The 24,438-nt window shown below is 39.4% G+C and overlaps 1 protein-coding gene across 1 annotated transcript in view; it reads left to right on the top strand.

Annotated features, from left to right (window-relative positions):
* Positions 1–6,783: 6,783 nt before the first annotated feature.
* Positions 6,784–24,438, top strand: part of ipo11 (importin 11) — a 135,895-nt gene continuing 118,240 nt past the window's right edge. The window contains exons 1-4 of the mRNA XM_061038771.1: positions 6,784–6,932; positions 9,653–9,753; positions 14,099–14,171; positions 17,935–18,138. Coding sequence (XP_060894754.1) covers positions 6,795–6,932; positions 9,653–9,753; positions 14,099–14,171; positions 17,935–18,138 — 516 coding nt within the window. The 5' untranslated portion in view covers positions 6,784–6,794. The remainder of the gene's footprint in view (positions 6,933–9,652; positions 9,754–14,098; positions 14,172–17,934; positions 18,139–24,438) is intronic.

Below are 24,438 nucleotides of genomic sequence, written 5' to 3'. Positions count from 1 at the left end.
AATAAAAAATGATATAAACTTAAACAATGAGGAACTTTCAATGAAGGCTTGTTCCTATATTATCTCTCTGCAGTGTTTGACTCACTCAGGTCTCTGCTGATAGGATGGGGCTTAGAAGACGCACAGCATCATTCATAGAGTAGGACTGCACCATGTACACCACCCTAAGGGCGTCAAAAGTCTGGATCCTCCTCAATGTTGTTGACACGTTCATAATTACCGATATCCTTCATAAAAGAGAAAGATGGACTTGGTAAATGGACTTGAGCTTGTGTAGACCTTTTCTAGTTTGGGGCACTCGACACAAACGCTAGGCTATCTGATGCTCCAACTTTCATTTATTTAATCCTTAACATATATTTAGTTGGAAGTTTCTCTACATCGCCTCATGTTAAAATGTTTAGTTTGCCACGGATTGAACAAGTTAAAAAACGTAGCAGCTTCTTGTACATGTTAAATATGAGCTGTGGCAGGTTAAAACTTCAGGGCATCTTCCAACATGACAGGTAACTTTTTCTAATGTTGTTAGACATTTTTTAAAGAATATGAAAAGCTTTCCAGCCACGTCCCTCCAGTTTGCCGAGCTCGATGCCCCACTCAGCTTCAGTGATGACAGAGAGAAACTTCTCTCGTTCTTCTGCCTCGTTGTACAGGCAGCTCAGATTGGCCCTTCGATCCTCACCACAGCCGGAAATCAACCACATAGTCAACCACTTAGACTTGCTGAGGGTATTACGAATGAAGACGCTCACATATATAATGCCAAGCAGTGATCATCTGTTTGTGTTCATTAGATAAGTATGAGGTGAGTGAGGTTAAGTTAGTCAGGTGAACAGAGATGGAAGCACACACTTTGTTGGAGCCATTTTCTTTGTTTTGCTTGTTGGGCTGATCACTGGGTAGCACTGTGAACCCAGGGAACCAAACTTGATTTAAAGGATGCTGATTGGCAGCAGATGTTGATAAATCTTAATTTATGTAAATTATTAAATGCATTGGCATATCCAACATGAACATTTTTTTTTGTCAGAGTGATGATTCTACAATTCTACAATTCACTTAGCAGACGCTTTTATCCAAAGCGACGTACATCAGAGAGTAAGTACAACACAAGCGAGGATCTAGAAGAAAGGGAACAATGTCAGTAAGAGCAAACGATCAGCTTTGAGTCTGATTGGACACACAGGTGCTGACAGGAAGTGACCAGAGGCAAAGCACAACATTGACAGCAGTTCTTGAGAGCTCTAATCAGTATAGAAACCATCTTATAAGTCATCGTTATCAAACAAAAACAATCGTGACAACCATCAGCATCATCAATAATATGGAGACCATCATCATTAAGTTAGTAGTATTCATGAAAGAGCTGGGTCTTTAGCTTTTTCTTAAAGGTGCAGAGGGACTCTGCAGATCCAATGGAGTTAGGAAGTTCATTCCACCACCGGGGGGCGACAGAGGAGAAGAGTCTAGTCAGAGACTTAGGACCCTGTTGTGAAGGTTGGATCAGACGCCTTTCATTGGCAGAGCGTAGTGGGGGGGAGGGAGTGTAGACCTGGATGAGAGAGTTAAAGTAAGGAGGAGACGTTTTAGTCGCTGTTTTGTAAGCGAGCAGCAGAGTTTTAAATTTGATGCGAGCAGTAACTGGGAGCCAGTGTAAGGAGATGAACAGCGGAGTGACATGTGCTCTTTTAGGAAGGTTGAAGACCAGTCGTGCTGCTGCATTTTGTATCATCTGCAGAGGTTTGATAGTGCATGTAGGAAGACCTGCCAGTAGAGAGGTGCCAGTGATGATGTTTGTTTATGTTTTTTTGGACTCACGCGTATCCGACCAGGTACAGAACAGTTTCCATATTCTCCAGGATGCAATCAAACACTTGACACAATTTAAGCTACAAACGAACTATTTTCAATGTAGGTTTTATTTTTTATTTACTCCATAACTTCAGACAGAAGAAGAAGATATTACCATCAGGGGGAAACTCAATTTTACACTCTGTTATTTAGACATGCTACACACACACACACACACACACACACAGGCTGAAATACACACACATGGACAAACAGGATCCTATGCAAAACATGAGTGAAACACACCACAGCTGCAGCAGTCTCCATTCATACATGACGTCGGCTTTGAAATCACATACGTCATCAGTGCGCGCCTCCAGTGTTGATCGCGCCATTCCTACAGGCGTGTGTTTTCCTCTCCCATTACATTACCACTGACAGAGCCTCAGCTACTGCTACGAGAGTCGGATTTTCTACTCTAATCCTCTCAGGTGAGCCGGGTTGTACATTACTTTTATGTGTTTGAGGAAAACACATTATAGAGAAAGTGTATTGTCGGTGTTACTGTACAAGTTTAGCTCCCCAGCTAACTAAAGCTAGCTCTGGCTTTTGGGGACTGAACGTCTTCATATCGCCTTTTTTATTTAATTAACGAATAGGTGGTTGTTTTATTAATGTTCAGAATAACAAAAGAGGATATTCAGATTACAAAAAAGGGCCAGGGTGCACAAAGAAAACCAGTTTAATTTTAAATAATCTGCTCTCTTCTCACCTTTCTTTTCACCATTTATTTTACCATCTGCTTGTCACGACTTTAACCTAACACCTGACATTTATATTTCTTACCTTTTGATAGGATCCATAACATATACTGATGAAGTGACAAGGTCGTTCACGCAGGTTTTTAAAGCTAACTTAGCTTCATGTGTTAGCAAGCTACTTGTTACACGATTTACATTTTTGCTTTGTCAGTGACAGTCAGTCAACAAGAAAGACTCCTCTTTGCATTTCTGCACACTTATAGACAATTTATGATTGGAGACTTGGTTGTTATTGTCCTGGTGTTCTGCATGCACCGTCACTAAGTCATCACTTACTGCGTCACCTGAGCAACATGGATGAATCTTCAATGTTGTTGGTTAATATTTGCTTCAAACTAGGGCTGGGCGATATGAACCAAAACTCATATCTCGATATTGTCTAGCTGAATGGCGACACTCGATATATATCGATATGTATTTTTATTAACAGTGAAAACACATGGAAAAATAAACTACCTGTTTGTGAATTTAAAAAGTAATATTATAAAATAAAAATGTTCATTAAAGTTTACAAAAAATGTTTGTTTTTAGCTCAGAAGATGAAGAGCATAGAAGAAAATTTCATTTTAAGCATCAGTTTGCGAGGACAACTTTAAAACAGAAGTGTATTTCTGTCACTGGAATTAAATTGTGGAATTCTTTAAATAATGACTTGAAGGGCTGTGTTCAGATATTTCAGTTTAAGAAAACAAAGTTATCAGACGGTATGAAAGTGGCAGTCAGTGTATTCTGTGTGTGTTTTCCTTCTACTTTCTGAGGAAGTAAAGACTGAATTGTCAGATTTGTTTTATGTTGGCGTGATATTCATTCATTGATTGTAATTGGACAGAACCATCCAGACATTTATTCTTTGCTTTTTGAGTAAGGGGGGCAGGCAAAACAAGAATTATTCTTCTCCCTGCTCCTTTCCGTACATGGGATAAAGTGTGAATTTTTTATTTTTTAGTCTTTGTCCTTTTCTGTTGTGTGTTTTGACATGTACGGAACAAATAAAATAATAATAAATACAAAATAAATAAATACAATAAAAGAGAGAGATAGGAGGAGCAGGGTTAAGAGGAACAGACAGTCAGTCATCATCAGTGAGATGAGAAAAAAGGTGATCTGGCACCTCAAGAACGTTATTTTAACGCAACATAAACTATATTAACGATATCGTCTTACCCTATATCTTGTTTGAAAATATATCGATATATCTTAAAAACTCGATATATTTCCCAGCCCTACTTCAAATGGTGTGTACAGATTTTATGCAAATTGTTTTCAGATCTTTAACACAGACTGTCTACATTTTATATTCACATGATAAGATCAGATTTGTGTGCATTTGGTATATCTACATTGGTTGATGTTGTAATGACAGAGGGGTCAGTAACAGGTGCTTGTGTGATGCATCGTCTCGTGATGGTTTCCTGGCAAAGGGAGATCCATCTTCATCTCGCCTTCCAAAAAAATGACACTGGCACGTTTGGGTCCATAAGTCAGCGGCTACATCAGACAGACTTAGAGAGAGAGAGAGAGAGAGAGACTCTCTAAAGCAGCTCTGTTGAACTTCTGACCTTAAAAAAAAAAAAAAACTTGATTGGAAAAGCTTTTTTAAATTACATGCAAATGTGTTTTTGATCAAATTTGAAAAGTACATTTATACTTTCCAGACTGAAAAATCACTCAGGTAAAACTCTGAACAAGGTCAACTTATCTTCAGTAATATTTGCATCAGTGGGCTTTTTTTCCCCTATGTCGGTTTAAGATGTGCAATATTGATGCAGCTTACACTGAGTACCTGTAGCTCACAAGTGCAGTAATGCACCGATGTATCGTTTGAGCATTGGCATCAACAGATACTTTCCCTGTTGACTGACATGTACTGTATCTATTTATTGAATACATTTCTGGCTTTGTTTTTATTCATTTCTAAATGTTTCTAGCTCTGGCTTCTCATTTGGCAACCTGTTCGCCTGCTGAATTGTTGTTACTCTGGCATGTGAATGTGATTGTCTAGTGACTATGTCTGCTTCCTTTATGTTGTCTTGGCTTCTTTGAATGACTCGGTAGGCTGTGAAACTGAATTGCCACTCTGGGTTGAATAAAGTCGTTTGAATGGGAATCAGTAGTTGATGTTTATCTGTTGTGTTACATCAAGAAAAACAATGGCAAGTTTTTCATGGGTGCAACCCACATGCTCAGCTCTGCTGCTTATCCCACAAATGCATGTTCCTTACAAATGTGGCAACCTTTTAGGATTTATTGCCAAATTAATTGCAAATTTCCTTACTTTTTGTGCAATGTTTATATTGTTATTGAAACTAGCATATTGGAGGTTTCTCAAAGCTGAAACAAGTGTCAGGTGGTTTAAGTTTCTGCAACCAGGATATGATGTTTACATTGTGACGGTCACTGCCTTAGTCAGGCTATAACTAATTGATTCTGTCCCCCTAGTTCTTGAGGAGTCGGATGGTCCAATCTAGAGCACCTGGGCCTGTTGCTTGCAGGGCATAAAAGCCCGAGCTCTGTCTCGCCTAACACTGACATTCATTCTATGTTTGTGCTATGGTTGTGGGTGCGTTGTTCAAATAAATCATTGTTACCTGAATTTAAGTTGTTTTTTCTCATATTTGTCATGGCCATAGAGCCAGGTTATGACAACATGCAGACTGCATACTTAACCTGTGTGTGTGTGTGTGTGTGTGTGTGTGTGTGTGTGTGTGTGTGTGTGTGTGTGTGTGTGTGTGTGTGTGTGTGTGTGTGTGTGTGTGTGTGTGTGTGTGTGTGTGTGTGTGTGTGTGTGTGTGTGTGTGTGTGTGTGTGTGTGTGTGTGTGTGTGTGTGTGTGTGTGTGTGTGTGTGTGTGTGTGTGTGTGTGTGTGTGTGTGTGTGTGTGTGTGTGTGTGTGTGTGTGTGTGTGTGTGTGTGTGTGTGTGTGTGTGTGTGTGTGTGTGTGTGTGTGTGTGTGTGTGTGTGTGTGTGTGTGTGTGTGTGTGTGTGTGTGTGTGTGTGTGTGTGTGTGTGTGTGTGTGTGTGTGTGTGTGTGTGTGTCATTTTTACACAGTCACAGTAGATACTACTTCATCTACGATAGCTCCCTATAAACCAACTTTCACAGAGTCACTGGAGACTCAATGATTTCTTACGGAGTGAATTATTCATGCACTGATTATTAAAAGTATCCTTCTTTGGTATGTGACAATGGTATTCAATTTCTTTAACCAGGATAACCTCATTGAGATTAAGAATCTCATTTGCAAGAATGTATGGCCAAAACAATGCCGCTGTGGAGATTGAAAACTCCATTTAAGGAAGCCCACAATGGATCATGGTGCTTTATATTTTTTGGGCAGTAGATGGCAGCCTTGCACAATGTTTCCCCCTTTCAGACTCCTGCAGACACTTAGATAGGTGATTAATATTGTAGCTGATTTGTAAACGGAGCGTGTGATTTGATCTAAGTTTTTTATAACTGTAATAAATGCTTCCTTTGCATTCCTTACTGTTGTTTCATGACATAATTATTTAGAGTATTATATCAGAGTATTTCCTTGTACATTTTTCTAGCAGTTTTTCATCTGCTCTGTCAGATGTGTTTTCTGACAGTATTGGAAAAGAGGAAATAGAAGAAATGTTATATATGTTTTATTGTTGAGGAAGATAATGCGAATTGTATTTTTAGCAGGAGTTAGACTGTTTTTGACAAACTGATGTGGAAATGTTGAAATATCCCACATTGGACACTTAACAGATCTTAAATGTGGTCTGTAAAAAAACCCCTCAATATTCTATCAGTGTATTTTTGAGACACAGAGTCGACTGACTTGAGTTATTTCTTTTGGACCTGAGAAGCTGTATACAGCCTTAAAAATGTTCTAGTAAATTGAAAACTCTGCATGGTAAAGATGACTGCCGGTGTGAAGTTATTTATTTAAAAAGATTTCTTTCTTTCTCCTGTTTTAGACAGTCATTTCAGCACTGCTTGATCTATAATAAATTTGGCAAAGAAAGAATAAAGACTGACAAAAAAAAGAAGTCAAATCCTTGTTCTGATTTTTTTTTTCAGCTGTCATTTGCAGTGGTGAAAGTATTTGAAAGATTTTTTCCTAAACTAAGCAAGAACTTTTCACGACTCTAGTGTGTTTCTGCCCCCCCTTCCTCCCCTACCTCTCTTCTCCCCCTTCAGATATATCCAGCCATGGATATAGACGGTGCCAGTTCAGTGGTGCTGCAGGCGTTAACCCAAGCCACCAGTCAGGAAACAGCTGTGCTGAAGCCTGCCGAGGAGCAGCTCCGACAGTGGGAGACCCAGCCAGGCTTCTACTCTGTCCTTCTGGTGAGGGACGATATCAAAACATGCAATAAATCTGCTTCCTTGAACACAATTTAAACCTATGAATGAAGATGCTAATTAATTTGATGTATTTTACAGAAAAGCAGTTGCACTTTGGCTAAATACAAAATGCACTATGGCTTTTTTTTGGTTCATTTTTATATATTTGTTTTAGAGATGGAATAGTGGATACAGTCAGAAATTGGGGAGGGAGAGAGAGTGGGGAAAAACATGCAGGAATGGAGCCAAAGGTCAGATTCGAACCACGACGCAAGCTTTGAGGACTATAGCCTCTGCACATGGAGCGGGCGCACTAACCACTAGGCATCCAGGGGCCCCTACACTCTGTTTTTTAAAGAACTTATTTCAAAACATGATAGGGGAGTGTTTTCAGGGAAATCAGGTTTTAATAGGAGGGCTTTATTATCTTGCAATCTGCATAACAATAGCAGATAAAGAAGCTTTATGTTTTGTTCTAAAGTGACATTTCATCCTGGAAAATGTTGCACAGTAACTCTGAGCACAGATCACACGATTTTTGGGGGTAAGGAAATGGAGAAAGAGGGCGTTTGTTTTGTGTTACAGGAATAATGAAATCTCGTTAAAAGTTGTAATAAGATTTATTAACAAATCTTTCAACGCTGCGTTATTCAGAATGTAAATAAGGCTGGAGAGTCAGTGTCGGGTCATCTTATCAGCGTCTGTTCACCGTAAAGCCCATGTTGATCCTTGAAGGATTACACAGACGTTTTCTCCATTGTGTTTGTTTACAGTATCAGTCAGGCTTCAATGAGAAGATGGATTTTAGTTTCATCTCCACGAGCATTCAGAAGAAAAATTGGTCCTGGATGTGTTCTGCCCAGCTGAGCGTAAACACGTTTTCCATTCCACATGAAAATATGATTTTCTATATTTTTTATGATAATTCGATTTTTGGAAAAGAGAGAAAACACGATGACACTTTTTAAGTCAGAGTAGATCTGAAAGGACATTCATCTAAGTAGAACCAAGCGGCCTGATTAGTCCCACTTCTGGGATCAAATCAATCAATCTTATGATAGTTTTAATAATGTAGAATGCACAATATAGAGGAATTTGTATACGTGAGACATGTCTTTGTCTTTTCCCTGAGATTAGTCTATGATAAAAAAAAATACACCTTTGGTCCTTAGTGAAGTGTTTCTCATTCTCAATCTTAGCAAAATCTGTTTTTTTGCTCCTTTTTTTTTTTTGTAACTGCTTCGCTTCCTCGGTCCATATCAATTAAGCCAAAGGTGTGCAGTGTGCATTGTCTCAACTTTGAGCCAACAAATAAATCATCGGCTCTGCCAGCTAGTTTTAATAATAGATGTAATAAAGTTTGGTGGCAGTGGGCAGGTTTTTTTCTTCTTGAATGTATTTTGTTCTTGGTACTCTGCTCCCTTGAAACAGCACAGGGATGTTTTATATCTGTATTAAAACAAATAGAAAAACCTGTTTTAGCTCATGTCCCCCCCCCCCCCCCCAAAAAAAAAAAAAAATTCAGAAGCCAAGAGTCCAATCACTTGATATTACTGTGCTGTTCTCTGGGGAGCTCCTGCCTTTGCTGTGAATAGGAGAATGACTTTGAGAACACTTTGAAAGTATTCAAACTGATTTTTTTAGGGTTATTCCTGACTTTTATAGCTCAGAAATGCTGCACTTATGAAAGAAATAGAGAAATAAGAAATCAGTGTGTACAGCCTTGAATACAAAGTGAGTGTGTTTTAATGTAGCTGCAGCTGGAAGTGTTGCTTAACAGCATCAAAGAGCTGCATCATCATCCTTCAATTGTTGTTGCTTTAATTGAAAATAGAAAAAGAGGTAACATATTAAATGTTGAAACGAGTGTCTTGTTGCATTGTTTTACAACACTTTGAAAGCTTTTTGGTAACTGAGCGGACCCACTGGTGTAATTTTTGAAGTCGCCCAATAAAGACTCAAAAATGTCCAATAGGTGATATTTAAGTTGGGACTGCAGTTTTGCACACAGATTCTTTTTTTTTTAAAGATATAATTTTTTTTTGCCTTTACTGGATAGGACAGCCGAAGAGAGACAGAAAATGTTGAGGAGAGAGTGGGGGATGACATGCAGCAAAGGGCCCAAGGTCGGATTCGAACCCACAGCCGCTGTGCAACATACCGCTCGGCAATCCGGCACCTCCCCACCCGGAGTCTTTTACTACGGCTCCATGCTGTTGTTCTAATATGTGATCAGTTGTGTTTTTGGCATCGTCTTGCTGAAATAATCAAGGCCTTCACTGAAAATATCTTGTCTGTTTGTTATCATGTGTCGCTCCAAAGCCTTTGTCTATGATTCAGCATTCATGGTACCTTCACAAATGTGCACTAATGCCGCCCCCCCCCCCCCCCCCCCCCCACCCCACATACCGTCATGATGCTGGCTTTTGAACTGTGTGCTGGTAGTGGTTACATGCCAGTGAATATGCTAGATGACAAATTTAAAATGGGCATATAATCTTCAACAAACAAGCGCATTTCTCAGTCTCTACATTTGATATGTTGTCTTTGAGCTATTCTCAATTAAATATGGAGTTCACAAATCACAGCGTTCTGTTTTTATTTACATTTTTCACAACGTCCCAACTTTTCCTGGTCCTTTTAATCACCTGGTATAAAACATTTGAGATAGCAAAAAAAAACAATGTTAACTAAGCTTTTCTTTTTGTTCTACCCCTCCATAGAATATCTTCAATAACCACATGCTGGATGTGAACGTCAGGTGGCTGGCTGTGCTCTACTTCAAAAACGGCATTGACAGATACTGGAGGAGAGTAGCGCCTCAGTAAGTGCCTTCTTGCGTCTTCTTGTTCACCATTGCTGTCAGCCTTATCCTCAGCCTGTTCCATCGAAGGCGTGTTCTCCTTCTCCTCCTCTCTTCCACTGTTTGTCTTTATTCTCCTCTTCATTGTTTTATTCACTCCTACTGTCTCTATTCATGAGTCTTCATCTCGGCCTCTCTTTCGGCCTTGTCGTTCTCCTCAGATCTCTTTTCTTTTTTTTTTTCTCAGATTAGTAGTTGCATGTTTCTGCCTTCTCGTCCATCCTCATTGCCTTCATTCTTTCCCCAATTGTCTTTCCTTTCACCACTTTATAGCTTACGTCTGTAGTTCCCTCTTCCTCCATCGCTTTTCACAGCGTTCCCGTTTCTCCTCTTTTACCTCTCATACTCATTTTTTTTCAAACCATTGTGCTCTGATTTTGTACTGAGTGTACTCTTTTGTGTCCCGTTTGTCTGGTGGTTGATCCGCTTTGGCTATTCAAAGCCTTTGGTCTTTCTCTGGGTGGCTAGCTGGCTTTTGTTGGATCTGAATTGAACATTTGCTCTTAAACTTGCAGGACAGCAGTTGGCCGGAGGTAATAAGTTCTGCTCTTTGAACAATTCACAATTTGCCTTTTCTATTCTCTCTTTCTGAAGTTTTCCTCTCTTACTGGAGTCGTTTGTCTCTTCAGTGGTTCAGTAAACTATTTGCTAGAGCGCTGAACAAGGTTTTTTTCCCCCCTCCTTGTGCTGTTTATTTGATTAACTTTGGACCATGAATAAAAAATACTATCATTATTTGTTTTTATTCAGCAATTACTTTTATAAGTATTTGAATCACAACATGGCACATAGCTCCATTTTGACCTTGGAGCTCCTGGGAGGAGTTTTAGCCGGTTATAAACCAGCTGAACTTAATAATGTTGTCTCTGTATGATACCTGTAGACTGACAGGAAAGAGGGATGAGAGAGTGGGTGACGAATTGCACCAAATAGCGTCAGGATCGTTGAACCTGCTATCAGACGAGCACAGTAGCCTCATGGGGCGCCTCCTCTACCAACTGAGCTAAATCGGCACTTCGAGATATTTAAGTTTAATGGAGCCATCATGAACGTTATTAGTTGCACCTGTCTTTTTTTATGTGTGGCAAGTCAGAAGGGCTGCTGTGAACAAAGGTCAATTTCTTTTTCCTAACTTCAAAAAGTCCATGTAATTAATGCCGTCCAGGACTCTGTCCGGGCCAATCCATTTCTCTGTAATGCTTTATGTAAGTCATGCACAAACTACAATAGAGCAAATTCAGGATCTAATACAAACCAGTGTTGGGAAGTATAAGAAATATGGGTTATATGTGCTGACCCTAGAAATACATACCTCACTTTATGTATTCTGTGAAGCGTTACCTTGACTCTTTTTAAAGCAGGAACAGAACCAATCTATCAGGTTTGGAGATTGATCTCATGTCTGGTCTTTTCTATGTTTTCATTGCCCTATGATCTCTGCAAACCTCTAACCGTATACTCCAGGGTCATTTACATTTTTCAATCACCAAAAATTGCAAACAGAAAGCATGCATGTTGATTTCTTTACCTTATTAAATGCTTGATGCATGTAAAGGCCAGTTATTATCAGATCACCGTTTACAAAGAGATGCTAAATAAAGTGAAGTCAGAATCCCCAATCAGAAGGATTTTAATTGGCCTGAAGAAATGTCTCACATGTAAACATAGCTATCGATGACATATCAATAAAACAGAGTAATGGATGATTAGAAGGTTTAGTCCAGATAAAGCCAGACGCTTTGCTTTTGTCACTCAGTAGTGGGGTATTTTTGGTAGGACGTATTTCAACCAATTTTTGGTATGGGTGCATTACCTTTCACCTCAGAAAAGTACGGTACTTTGCATTTTGCCAGGTTAGGAATACATTATTCATACAGACATTTTTGAAAGTCTCAGATGAAGTAATAAAAAAAGAACTAAAAAAATGTCTGAACCTCGGGGCAGTTTCTGTCTGCAGTCAGACTTAAGGGGAACACTCCTGGTCTTGGGTTTTTTGAGGTGATATTTATAATAATAATCATGACTTTATTCATATAGCTCCTTTAAAAACACGGGTTTACAAAGGGCTTTGACGTACAGCAAAAGCATAAAAAATCAAAGCAAACGAAAAGAACAGCAAAGAACATGAACCACAACAAGAACATTGACGATGCAGAAAAAAAAATCGACAGAACCGCAAAAGAACCCATACAGCAAGGTACCCAACAAACATATTTAACAGACCCAACCATCACAAGACCCAACTTAAGACACATCATAAAGCTATCGTAAGAACCCAAACATACATGTACACATGTTTGTCATGATCTTTGTAGATATAATATCTTGGGGACAGTTTGGGAGAATACTTTTATTTGTACTCGAGGATGAACTTTTTTGGGGGTTGAGGTCAAGGTCACCGTGATCTTTAAAAAAAGGAATAGTTCCCAAATGTCTGATGCACTAAAATGTTGAAGTGATGACATATTTAAACAAAAGGTCAACTCTAATGTTACATCAAAATGTCCTAAAGAAACACTTTCCTGGCAGCTTTTCAGTCCCATTCTTCAAATGGAAGATACCTTAGCTACTTTTTGTAACATTAAACTGTTTTTTAACAAAACCTTTTGTTTGTTTTGAACTGTTGACAGAAGCTTATGCACTAAATCCTTTAGTGATAAAAAGATTTAGGTGCATTGCAATGGATTAAAATGAACTATTATGCTGTGCATTTGCATTTGAACTTAAAAGAAAGTATCCATGCTAAAATAACGTTGAGGCTCATCTGACATTAGATGGCAGCCAAAAAAAGATTAAGGGTTTTTATTTTCCCTCTTGTGTTACAACAGCTTAATATTCATACTTTCTTTCCCCTGTCATCAGATTTTCTGGCTCTTTTAGTTTACAAATGTCTCAGGCTTACTCTAACTGATGTGAATATATCTTTTAATCTCTCGTCTATATTTCTTTAAAGCTTAGTGCTCTGTCAGAGTCTCACAAATATGTGTGTTGTAAATCTTGTTTCACTAATTCACAATCTCCCTCCCAGTAATTTGTCTTCCGCCCATATCTCTTCCCTCTCTGCCCAAGGTCACAGCCTGATTTATTCCTTACATCAAACACTCCCACTCCATCTAGCCTCCGTAGCATTTGAAGTAGCAAGAGCAGGTTACATAGGCTATTTATTTATCTATTTTTAAAGATACTGGCCGTCACTGTTTTGCACACATGCTCTTCTGGCTGCAAAAACGTACACATGTTGAGCACTACAAGATGTGAGCTGGGGGGGAAGGCAGAGAGTTTATCCAAAGCTTACTGATTAAATTTAGGGAAGCTGGCAGGTCCTGCACTCTGCTGTGTTGTACAGGGATTTAAATGGTCCCATAAAAACTTGGCAGATTGATGCCACATTCAGATCTTAACCATATTAAAGTTTTAGGGGTTGTTGTTCAGAATTTGAAATTAAATTATGAGGAGTCTCTTGAGCTGCATTCAGCAGTGCCAGAGCGACTGGAACCCTCTCGTCCCAGTGCGACATGATGGCTCAGCAGCACTGTCACCTTGCTGTATTGTCATTGGGTCAAGACGTGTCTGTTCCTTTATCTTTTTACTTAGTTAAGAACTTGCATCATGATGTTTTTCTTTGTGTTGTTCTTCCTTGTGGGAATACAAATCTGAAATCGCAAAGAAAATTCTCAAACTGGCTAATGTTAACTGGCTTACTGGAAATAAAATCTCCTCTGGTAAAAACAGTCATTGAGAAATATTTCATTTTCCCCTCAAATATCTGTGGACTCTTTTTTGACTTTTTTTTTTGGGTGTGAATTATTCCCTGTGGCATGTCACTTAATGACAGTTTGGTCATGAAGACAATCAGACCAGGAACCAGACAGGAGCACCACAACAGGTCCGGAGGGGACGGTCACATGTTGTGTGTTTTTGTCCATCAATGAAATACATCAACAAGTAAAATGTCCAGTTGTAGAAAAAATGTCAAGGACTGTTTCTCTGAAGTACATTCACATTTTAACTGACAGATGAGCTTCACAATTATTATATTTGTTTTCAACTGAGCTGTGCCACATTTACTGCTCAGTTACAAAAACACCAAAATATAACGGCCCGGCCGATATGGAATTTTTGGAGCCGATACCGTCATTATTGGCTGGCCGATTTACCCTGCTAATACACATAGTGGTTCGCTGCTGCTATGCAATGGATAAACCCTCCTCACTTAAATAAGTAACCCACATGTTACTCTTGCTCCTCTTAAAATATTTTGTTGCTTCTTTTAATCATCTTTCTGGTTGTTGTTTTTTTTTTACAGTGCTTTATCAGAAGAGGAGAAGACATCACTGCGTGCTGGACTTATCACAAACTTCAACGAGCCTGTAAATCAGGTAAGTCTATAAAGACACTGCAATGAAGTTTATTAAAGAGAAGACAACAAACTACTGTATACCTTACAAACAAATCCCAAATGTTGCCACCCCCCCCCCCCCCACCCTAACAAAATTGGTTAAAGCAATAACTGAAAGTGTCTGTAAAACAAAGATAGAAAGTTAAAAATAAAAATTTAAGACCAGAATCGTGCAAATATTGACGCTAACTTTGAGGTCCATAAATCTTAATGTGTAACAGATCATTTTTACATGATGCATTTTTAAGAAATATTAGGAGTGAAGAAGAACAGTGTGTCATGACGTTGTGGAATTCAGTTATACTGTGTGAATTCACACACTTGGAAACCAATAATACTCTATTACAGATGCACTGTGTGAGTTCACAGGAGTAATGACAGCAGGTGTTTGTTATGTCGCTGTTGAAAAACCTCAGTCTCTAAAGGGTTGTGACTTTCTTCATTGGCAATTCTTTTCACAGTTCAAAGGAGAACGATGCAGCAAATAAATAATCCAAGATTCAAGCTATATGGAGAATGGGTGGGACAATATAATGCTATGGCAGTGTGTTGTCCTCCTGTCTCTGGTAATACAAGTATCAAATCACACGTGTCAAATATTGATAACTCAATAAATAATACGGCGCTCTGAACGGATTGCCCTTGTAACTTGACTCACTACGATACTCGTTCATGTCTCCTCGTGGTGGCTCTTATGACACGAATGAGGGTAACTTGAACAGAAGATGCTCGGCCAAAGAAAAAGCTGACGGCAGACATCAAGACTTATCATTGTAAACTTGCAATATTTCGATTATAGCAGAACTGATGTATGATGTAATTATTAGTTTCCTGGGCCATGTATCGCGTATCACATCCTATCCTGAAGTGTTATATCATATCGTGAGTTACCCTGCGTTTCCCAACCCCTTATATGGAGTCCATTTGGCTGAGGAGACAGTGAAGATGGCTGTTGGCCTTCCATCCTGTATCCTGCAGCTTTTACATCTACAGTAACAGTATGAGAGTGCGCCCTCCAACATATGGGCCCTATCAGGACTGATGGGGTCCATATGGCAAGCAATAAGGGCCATTTAAACCCCATATGTCTCACCAGTCTAAGCCCGTCTTTGACAAATGAAATCTCTAGATAGGCTTGTGCATGTCTACAAGTGTGGTCGTGCCTTTGTGATTTTGACTATTAATATGCGGAAGTTTCTGAAATGTAACTTTTGCAAGCTCCCCTGACTTCTTCTCTCCTGCACATGAAAGTTGCATTGACGGATTATTAATGTTGTAGTTAAATTAGAATAATAAAGTTAACTGAAGCATGCACTCTGTAGACTATGCCATACATTCTCATTTTATTGTCTCTGACTGTTTTTGATCCCAATCATTGTTTTATAGCTACCATCAGTTAAAGTGAGCAATGTGCCGCCCCGGCAGATTTCAGCTGCCATGGGGTACAAACATGAATTTGTGATTTAGAAATCAAACTGCCATTACAGAAAATATGTCGTCAGCTTAAGAATGTCATCAAACATATGGTACTGTTGTACAAACAGCCCTTTTAGTGTCATCTTCAAATTAAGTGTGAGATTTCCAGGGTAACAACAGAGCCAGCAGCTTTGTCTACAGTCGACGATCGCGTACAGAAACGAGAATCAAAAACATCTACGTTTATAACGATACAAATCAACATCACTGCAAACTTTTAACTTCCAAAATGACAAAAAAAATTGACTCCTCCGCAAAACATTCTCATAAAAAAACAACTGGATGTCATGTAAGTTGCAAATGAAAGCTGGGCAGGATTAGTTTTGGCTGTGTATACATGAAGTGGAAACTGAATGGGTACATCTGTCGTTTGCACCAGACAATAGATCTCTGTAAGTTCATAGAAATAACCTACATCTTCCAATTTTAATATATTATATTTATGATAAAGTGTGTTTTTAGCAGGATGTATGACCCAACAGCTTTTCAATTAAGTGTACAAGGTTTCAGGTGGAAATCCTCAGATAAAGGTGATGTTCAGGTGATGTTCAAACAGTACCATGATCTTCAATTATTCCTCACACAGTGCTCATTAACTGCTGGGTCATAAAGTGTCCTTATCAGACAGGACACGAGACCTTTCCATTCATGTTGAATGATTAAGTGTCAGATCCTTTGGCCAATGTCAAAGAAAAGGGCAGATTTAAATGCTAATTGTTCAGCAAGAACACATTCTGTAGTGTCAAGAAATAGAATGACAAGTGAAGCCATCACAAGGTCGTACGCCTCACATTTTAGAGACAGCGAAGCCCTGATACTAAAAGCTTGAGTACTGGTGTGATGTAACACACATCTCTCTAATGGTAGATAGATTTAGGAAAGTATGTTTCCCATAGGGGTGGGAGAAAATATCGATATGATAATATATTGTCATCCTGTAAAGTGAAAACATGGATCCTGAAAAACCAATCATATTGTATTGATTGATACATGTTTGGTATCCTTTTTCGTTGTCATGACTTCTTACTGTATATGGAAGACAATTTTCGTGTGTGTGTGTGTGTGTGTGTGTGTGTGTGTGTGTGTGTGTGTGTGTGTGTGTGTGTGTGTGTGTGTGTGTGTGTGTGTGTGTGTGTGTGTGTGTGTGTGTGTGTGTGTGTGTGTGTGTGTGTGTGTGTGTGTGTGTGTGTGTGTGTGTGTGTGTGTGTGTGTGTGTGTGTGTGTGTGTGTGTGTGTGTGTGTGTGTGTGTGTGTGTGTGTGTGTGTGTGTGTGTGTGTGTGTGTGTGTGTGTGTGTGTGTGCGCATATGGCAGTATGCTCTTTGTGGGTGTGGAGGGAGGCTTGGGAGGGTGGTAGGTTTTAGGTCAAGGAATGTGGCTATGATGTAATCTGGTTTGTGTGTCTACCTGCCCAGGGACTGCAGATAGAATCTAGCCAATCAGCTAAATCTGGTGTAATGCATCTCCTCTCATTAATTGAGATTAATACATATTTTGTGCAGGATCCCTAACTAATTAAAAAAACTAAACTGAACTGAACTGTGTGATTTAAGTATCGATCAATGTTTCCTAATGAATGAATAAATGAAACCTTTATTGCCCCTAGGGGAATTTGCCTTGCACAGAGAGCATAAAACACTATACAAACAAACATTTATAGGACAGCACTTAAAAACACATGAAAACACATAAAAACCCACTAAAGCATCACATGATTAAATGAGGGATTTCAGCAAGTTAAATAAAGTGCAGAGTGACAAGTTTGTCCTGTATAATCAAAGCTTATTAAGCAGCTGAATACTGCGCAGTACAAAGTCCTCATCCTGTCTTCATATCGATACTTTAGAGATAAGTTAACATACTTTTTTTGGCCAATTTGACTCACCGGTTCGCTTCTTCATGACTCTTCAAAGTGGTGCTTATGACATGAATAAAGGTTGTGTGAATGGAAGTCAATTGGCCAAAGTTGACAGCAGGGTAAAAGAAGAATGAGACCGGGATAATGTTAGACAGTAGTGGCGTTTCCCATTCCTAATTTTCTATGCTATTTGCAGTATGATAATTTTATCATGTCATAATAATTATTAAACCAATATACTATAAGAATCTTAATTTCTCATGGTCCAAAGTACTGATTTGATATCCTATCTTGAGACATTGCATTATATGTTGATGTAATCCAGAACGTTCATTCGATGTAACCACCTTCTGCTGTATTTATTCTTTGCCTCTGGACGTTTTTATTTCCTCTCTGTGTTCTTTCGACAGATAGCGACCCAGATTGCAGTACTGATAGCCAAGGTGGCCCGTCTGGACTGCCCCAGGCAGTGGCCGGAGCTCATTCCTATTCTGCTCGAGTCCGTGAAGGGTCAGGATGGCCTGCAGCAGCACCGAGCGCTGCTAACCTTCTATCATGTCACCAAAACCCTGGCGTCCAAACGTCTGGCTCAGGACAGGAGGCTTTTCCAGGATGTGAGTTCAAAGTTTGAGCTATTTTATGAGTTGTTTTCTCACCACTCTCATCTTCATATAATACCTTACTTTTCCTGATCTTACTTTATGACATCATGTGTAAGTCTCTATTTTCTTCTCTGCCTTTATGTGCTCATCACTTGATGCAGCAGCTGTACAAATCTGAATAAAAGGTGGATTCATTCTCAACAAAGGGGGAATAGGAAAACCTGAACATCCTCTAGGGCCTTCACCTCTTTTTTGTTTAAACTTGTATTCTTCACTCGGAAATATTCCCTTTTCTCGTCTGTTTCCTTTTTTTTTGTGGCTTTTGATCATAAATAGCTGACTAGTTGGATGATCTCAAGTGTAGGTTCTTTTCAGTTTCACATTTTGCCTGAAGGAGATGCTGTTTACCTGCCGTATGAGGGAGACATGTCGAATACAAGATTCATGGCAGCCAGATTTACTGTGCATGCCCGTGGCTCTGTTTTCATGCATGACCCGTGTGAGATTGACATGTTTTGGAATAGATTTGTCCACTTTTCTAGCTGTTTGTTTAAGAGACTGTTTTTGGGTGAAGGCTGTATGTGTGAGGCAACTTTCAAAAAGGCAGTGAAGCTCAGAAAATTGCCTTTTTTTTGCCATCCCTGGTTTTTAAGAACATTTATGATATAAGAAGAAAGACCGTTTTTTTTTTTTTTTTTGAAAGTGTTTCCCATAAAATGACACGTATAACTCTATACACCTGGTCTCTTTTCCCCCTCACGCTGGCTTGTCCTGCGTCTCTCCGTGTATGCCTGATGCACAAAAATAAATAAAAAGCCAAATATACTTTGGCTTTGGTTCATATAGCTGGGAAACACTGGGCTGATAAAATGATTAAACGGACCAACAGAGAAAGACAGAGCAGAGGAAATCAGAGGCACGGACTGAGATCAAATAGCTGGACTTTATGCAAAGGTATTCTCTATGCCTAAAAATGTGCCCGTAGGCAATATGAGGAACAAAGGCAGCCTGAGCCCCACTTATCAGTACATTTTTATTTTTTTATTTTTTTTTTATTTTTATTTTTTAAATGAATCACTTATGACTTTGATTCCAAATGGTCCACGCACAGCACCTTCTCCCTTGTCATGACATAACTGGCTTTGGTAGCCAAAGTGTGTGCTCATACCACACACAGTGAAGAAATGACATGACAAAATACAATGAGTTCTGCTCCAGGTGCACTTTCTGCTGCTTGGTGGATTTTTTTATTTTTTTTATATATAAAGCTTAAAGGTCACATATTATGAAAAATACACGTTACCATGTTTTTTAACACTGATATGTGTCCGTAGCATTTCTACAAACCCCCCAACTATGAGAAAAGTCCATCCTCTCGGTGTTTTGCTCGCTCCACTTTTCAGAAAATGTGTGCTTAAACAAGCCGTTTGAAGATTTTCCCTTTGTGACATCACAAAGGGCAGTAACCCCTCCCCCAGCTGGGTGACACTCCCACAGCTAGGTGTTAGTTCTGTCCTCTGAGTCTGCCTTCTCACTGTTAACAATAGGGCATGGAGCAAGAAAACCCGAGTCACCCAAGCCCTTCCGGAGGTGCATGGTTGAAACCAGCTCACTTGCGTTTAAAGCTACAGACACAGAAACAGCCTGTTCTGAGCAGGGCTCTTAAACTTTTGTTTTATCTCATGGTATGGTAACCTTTCACTGCACAACAAGAATCGTCTTTCCAGTATCTTTTAAACAGTCAGTAAAATAATTGGCACACAGCAGCTTTCCTTATCAGATATCGGGAACAGACAAATTGTGAGGAAAACAAAGTCCAACTTGTCCAGTTCTGAACAATCCTCTCTGGGAGGAATTTGTTCTTCTCCCCTCTGTTGGGAGGTACAGGCTGCCGAGGGCCAAGAGCAACAGATACAAACTTCTGTATTTTCCTCGTGCCATTAATACACTAAATCATCCTTAAACCATGACTGCACTTTAAAGCAGCACCGAAGTGCTTCATTTATATTACTATTATTCCAGTGAAATGTTTAACTGCTGGGGACTATTTTTAATTTTCTTGGTTGTATTCCTTAAGGTTGTGTTGCACTTTCCTATATCTTTTTATCTGTTGTGTTTTTATGTCCACTGCTGTAAATCAAATTTCCCTTCCAGGGACAATAAACAAACCAAACAGCGGAGTTTGGTTTGTCAGTTAAATTTAAAATAAAGTGTTCTTGTTCAAAATGTTGCAAGAACCGGAAGAAGGGACTGACAAAACTGCTTTTGTAAAAAAATAAAAATCACGGTGAGTTTTACTTAGTCACTGGTGTTCCTGACATTTATCCAGAGTCTGCATCGTCATTTAGGTACCTCCTCTAGTCTACTCTCACTCTTTTACCCTCTATGTTTACACTTTTACTCTCTCACTCGATTTAGTACGAACATAATGTTTGCATAAGTGCTTTGGACGTGTGAATGTGAGTGGGGGCGTTAGAGTGTGTCTACTCCTTCCTGATGACTATGTGCACTTCTCTTGTCCTTCAAACCAACCGAAACAACAACGGGGTTGACAGCATCATTGGAGTTTATGTCTTTGCTTATAGAAAGGACAGGATGTTTCAGGTGTGGGCTCAACTCTTTCACCAGACTCATCTTACCAGATAGACGTAGGAAACGGGGAGAGGAGGGGGCGATAAAGTGGCAGAGGGTGGGTGTGTAGATGAAGTGATTAAAGCGGGGTAGAGCGTCTGATGCCAGAAAGAGGGATCACGCCATTCTGTAGCTTTGTTCATTGCGTGTTTTGGACAATTTTCACCAGCAGTATGATGCTAAAGTACATTACTCGCCTTTTGAAGTGTTTCTCTTCATATTCCGTGTTCACATCAGGGGATCCACGCATATGACGTGCATCAAAACGAACACCGAAGCTGCAGAAAAATATGAAGAAAAATAAAAACACATAGGAAGCCACAGTTTTAAAATGAGACATACCAGTACCATAATCGTTGCATTTACTGGAGAGACGTCGACAGTGGACTTCTCATTTTCTATTTTTTTTTCTCTCTCTGCGTGTCTCTCTCGCTCTCATGTTCAGGGATTTTATTGATAAACCGAAAAGGTCGGGAAATATACCTGGGCGTCCATAAATATACCCGGACGGCCCGCCACTACTAATTGTCAGTCCTAGAGAAGAAATTAGATACGCTATTATTGAGGAATAAACTCATTGCCACCAAACCGGATGCTTTCCTGTTCTCAGGCTTACAGTTTAACTGTGGTTTGCTTAGCAGCAGCATGTTAGACAGGATGACAGATTTCATGTAACTCCGGTATCTGTATCAAAGTGGATCTCAGCACAGGAGCATCAACCTTGATCCCAACAGGCTGCCTGATATCATTTGCTATCGTTCACCCAGGATATGATATATACTGTATACTCTCCTGTGTTTCATGGCTCAGCGACTCACATTTTTCAGGTGCCATACTTTACAAGAACAGTATAAATATGTTCACAGACGGACACAAGCAGTTACCTTATATACTGATAAATTCTGTCAATCATGTTTATTTGTTATATTATCTTTTATTTATTATATCTCTATATATATATATTGTTATCCTATTCTCTGAACACAGAAGTTATATTTATTAATCCTTGAAGCAGATCTCAAATCGATTTCCATTAGCTATCCCCACTTCCATATAAAATACATGGCCTTCAAAAGATTGAATTTCGTCAAATAAACAGAGATCTTTTAGTTATCAGCATCAGGTTGATTTTCAAGTAAGTTTACAAATATAAGGGATCTGACTTGGTATAGTGAAAGAAAAAAAAGTCATGGATAGCGCTCTTGGATCTATGTTCGATCTGTAGAGATATATAGATATACACATTTATGCGTTGATCCCGCAAATTAAGTTATCAAATACTTGTGGAAAAGATATATAAGGAAGACAAGATGGTCACTTGAAAGTAAAAACTTGTCAAATGTTTTCACAAGGAATGTAAAGCAAGCTTGAAGAACATTGGCACAGCATTTTCCCAGAGTAAATCCTGTATTATTTTTTTAGAAAAGGGGCCATAAAGACGCAGCATTGTTGTAAAGACCTTGTGCATGTTGAGGTTGTTTGCTTTTTGTGACTCTCAAAGTTTCATTATTTTAGTGATACTATATGGCACAGGTGAAAACCAACTTCTGGATTTGTGCTGTTCAACAGAAGTAGAGGAACTGAAGCCCACAGAATCGGTCATGTACAGATTGTCTGGAGGAATAAACTTCACTTTTTGCACTCTTTGCTTCTGTTGGGGAATCGTCTTGCAAATGGAGATAATGTTTGCTTTTCTTGGAATTTGCCACCCTGTTGTCACACACACACACACACCCTAAGTCACCACATGGATAAGGATCACACACACACCCTAAGTCACCACATGGATAAGACAAATAATTGATTCTAAGAGTCATTAGAATTTCCCTCTTGAATAATTCAGCAACAATTCACAAAAGCCATTAACTGGAAGTCATGTGGTTCCCTGTTCACTTTGGCCAGCTACATTACTCACGTCTTTCCTCTGTCATGCCACTTAACCAACATGTAAACCTACAGTATATAACCATAACTGTCGATAGTCAGGAGAGCAGGCTGAGGTTGTCTACTCACAGTAATGAAGTTACAGTTTATGGAGCTGTAGTCTCTCTGTGCTGTGCAGTCAGGGGACTTCAGTAGTTTCTAGGGCCGCCCCCCCCCCCCCCCAATATAATGGTAGGGGAAACACTGGTGTCTTTTCAGGTGTGGCAAATGTTGCTGTTGGTCTAATTTTTTTTATAAAGCATTTTAGTGCAGTGTAGGACTGTCTCTATAGCAGAACTTTAAAGGCTTACTATGCCACTTTCAGAGCAGATTTCCAGATCAGAACAAATGCTGTCTTCTAAGTAGTGGTGGGCAATATAATGATCTTAGATCGTGAAGGATTTTAACTTGCTGACGATCTGCCAAAGCAGAGAGATCGTAGAACCGGGCTGATATGTTTTTTTTATCATGCTGCAGTTTATGCTCCGACACAGACGCGTCTCCCCCCTCCTTTTTTGCTCCGCAGCGGTGAAAACGAAACTTAAAAGTAAAGCCCGCAAAAACAGCTCCATCTCGGTTATATGCAAATGTTATGATATTTTCTCAAACCGACACGGCGTGAGCAACAGTTAACTTATCTGCATAGTTTGCACGGTTAAGATTAGCCTACATCTCAGATAGTGACACAAGAAACCGTTTAACGAGCCGGAGAGACGTTCACAGTCTGCAGAGAGACAGACAGAGAGGAGCTCAGACAGTAAGTGATGAGAGATATAACCCCGGTGTTTATAGGGATTAGGTTAAACGACGTTGCACGTTGTGTGCAGCAGCCAGGTGAGAGTGAGTAACCATGGTGACTGTCTGTCTGTCAATCAACAATGTCCCTCCCCCTATATGAATTAAACTCTTCTGTGAGTAAAACTTACTTTGAACATGTGTCACAGAATGAACACATTCTGTATTATGTTTGATTATATATAAACTAAACTAAATGATGTCATAAAAAAGAACAAAGGCTGCAGAGCCTGTATGAAGCTACAGCTGTAGGAACTCTGCAGGGCTAAAATAGAACAGAAACACAAGAACTCAAAGTCTACATGTTTTTAAATGACTGCATCACTGCATGAAAATGTTCCTGATGAACATAAAAAGAGGACACATAACTAAATCCTAATTTCAAAGTGGTGAGGAAAACCTTCAAGTTGTTCATAAATATTGATCAAATTGAGGGAAAGACGTTTGTGTTGCTAAAGATGTTCTGGGTGAGAGACCTCCAGACCTCCTACAAAGATGTTTTTCAAGTAGATTAAACTTGTCAGCGCAATTTTTGTGCCTTTAAAAACATTATACAGGGAAATAAGTTTGGTTGAACTGGTCAGTAACTTACAAATTTGTCTAAAGAACAGTATGAAAAAAATCGTGATCGTGATTTTGCCAAAAAAGAATTGTGATATGATATTTTTCCCATATCGTCCCTCCCGTCCTGTTTCACTAGCAGGGACAGAGACGGCAGCAGATGAGTGCCAATAAACATCTGAAAACAAGGTTCTGTGATCAATTGTAAGTAATTATAAACATGTCAAAGTTGATTCTGATAGTCTTTTCTTTGTTTTGGAAAGTTTTTCGGTTCTCCTTCTGTTGTACTCTCGCAACGACACTCTCTTTTAATCCACTTAGACACAGCTTCCCTGAGAGGGGGGGCCCTTGGCTCTTTCCCCACGTGGTGTTAGGGCTTATGGTTGGACAGGGAGGGGTTCA

Source organism: Labrus mixtus, chromosome 5, assembly GCF_963584025.1.
Source record: "Labrus mixtus chromosome 5, fLabMix1.1, whole genome shotgun sequence".
NCBI lineage: Eukaryota > Metazoa > Chordata > Actinopteri > Labriformes > Labridae > Labrus > Labrus mixtus.
Note: the sequence above shows the minus strand (reverse complement) of the source record. Positions and strands in the feature narration are given on the sequence as shown.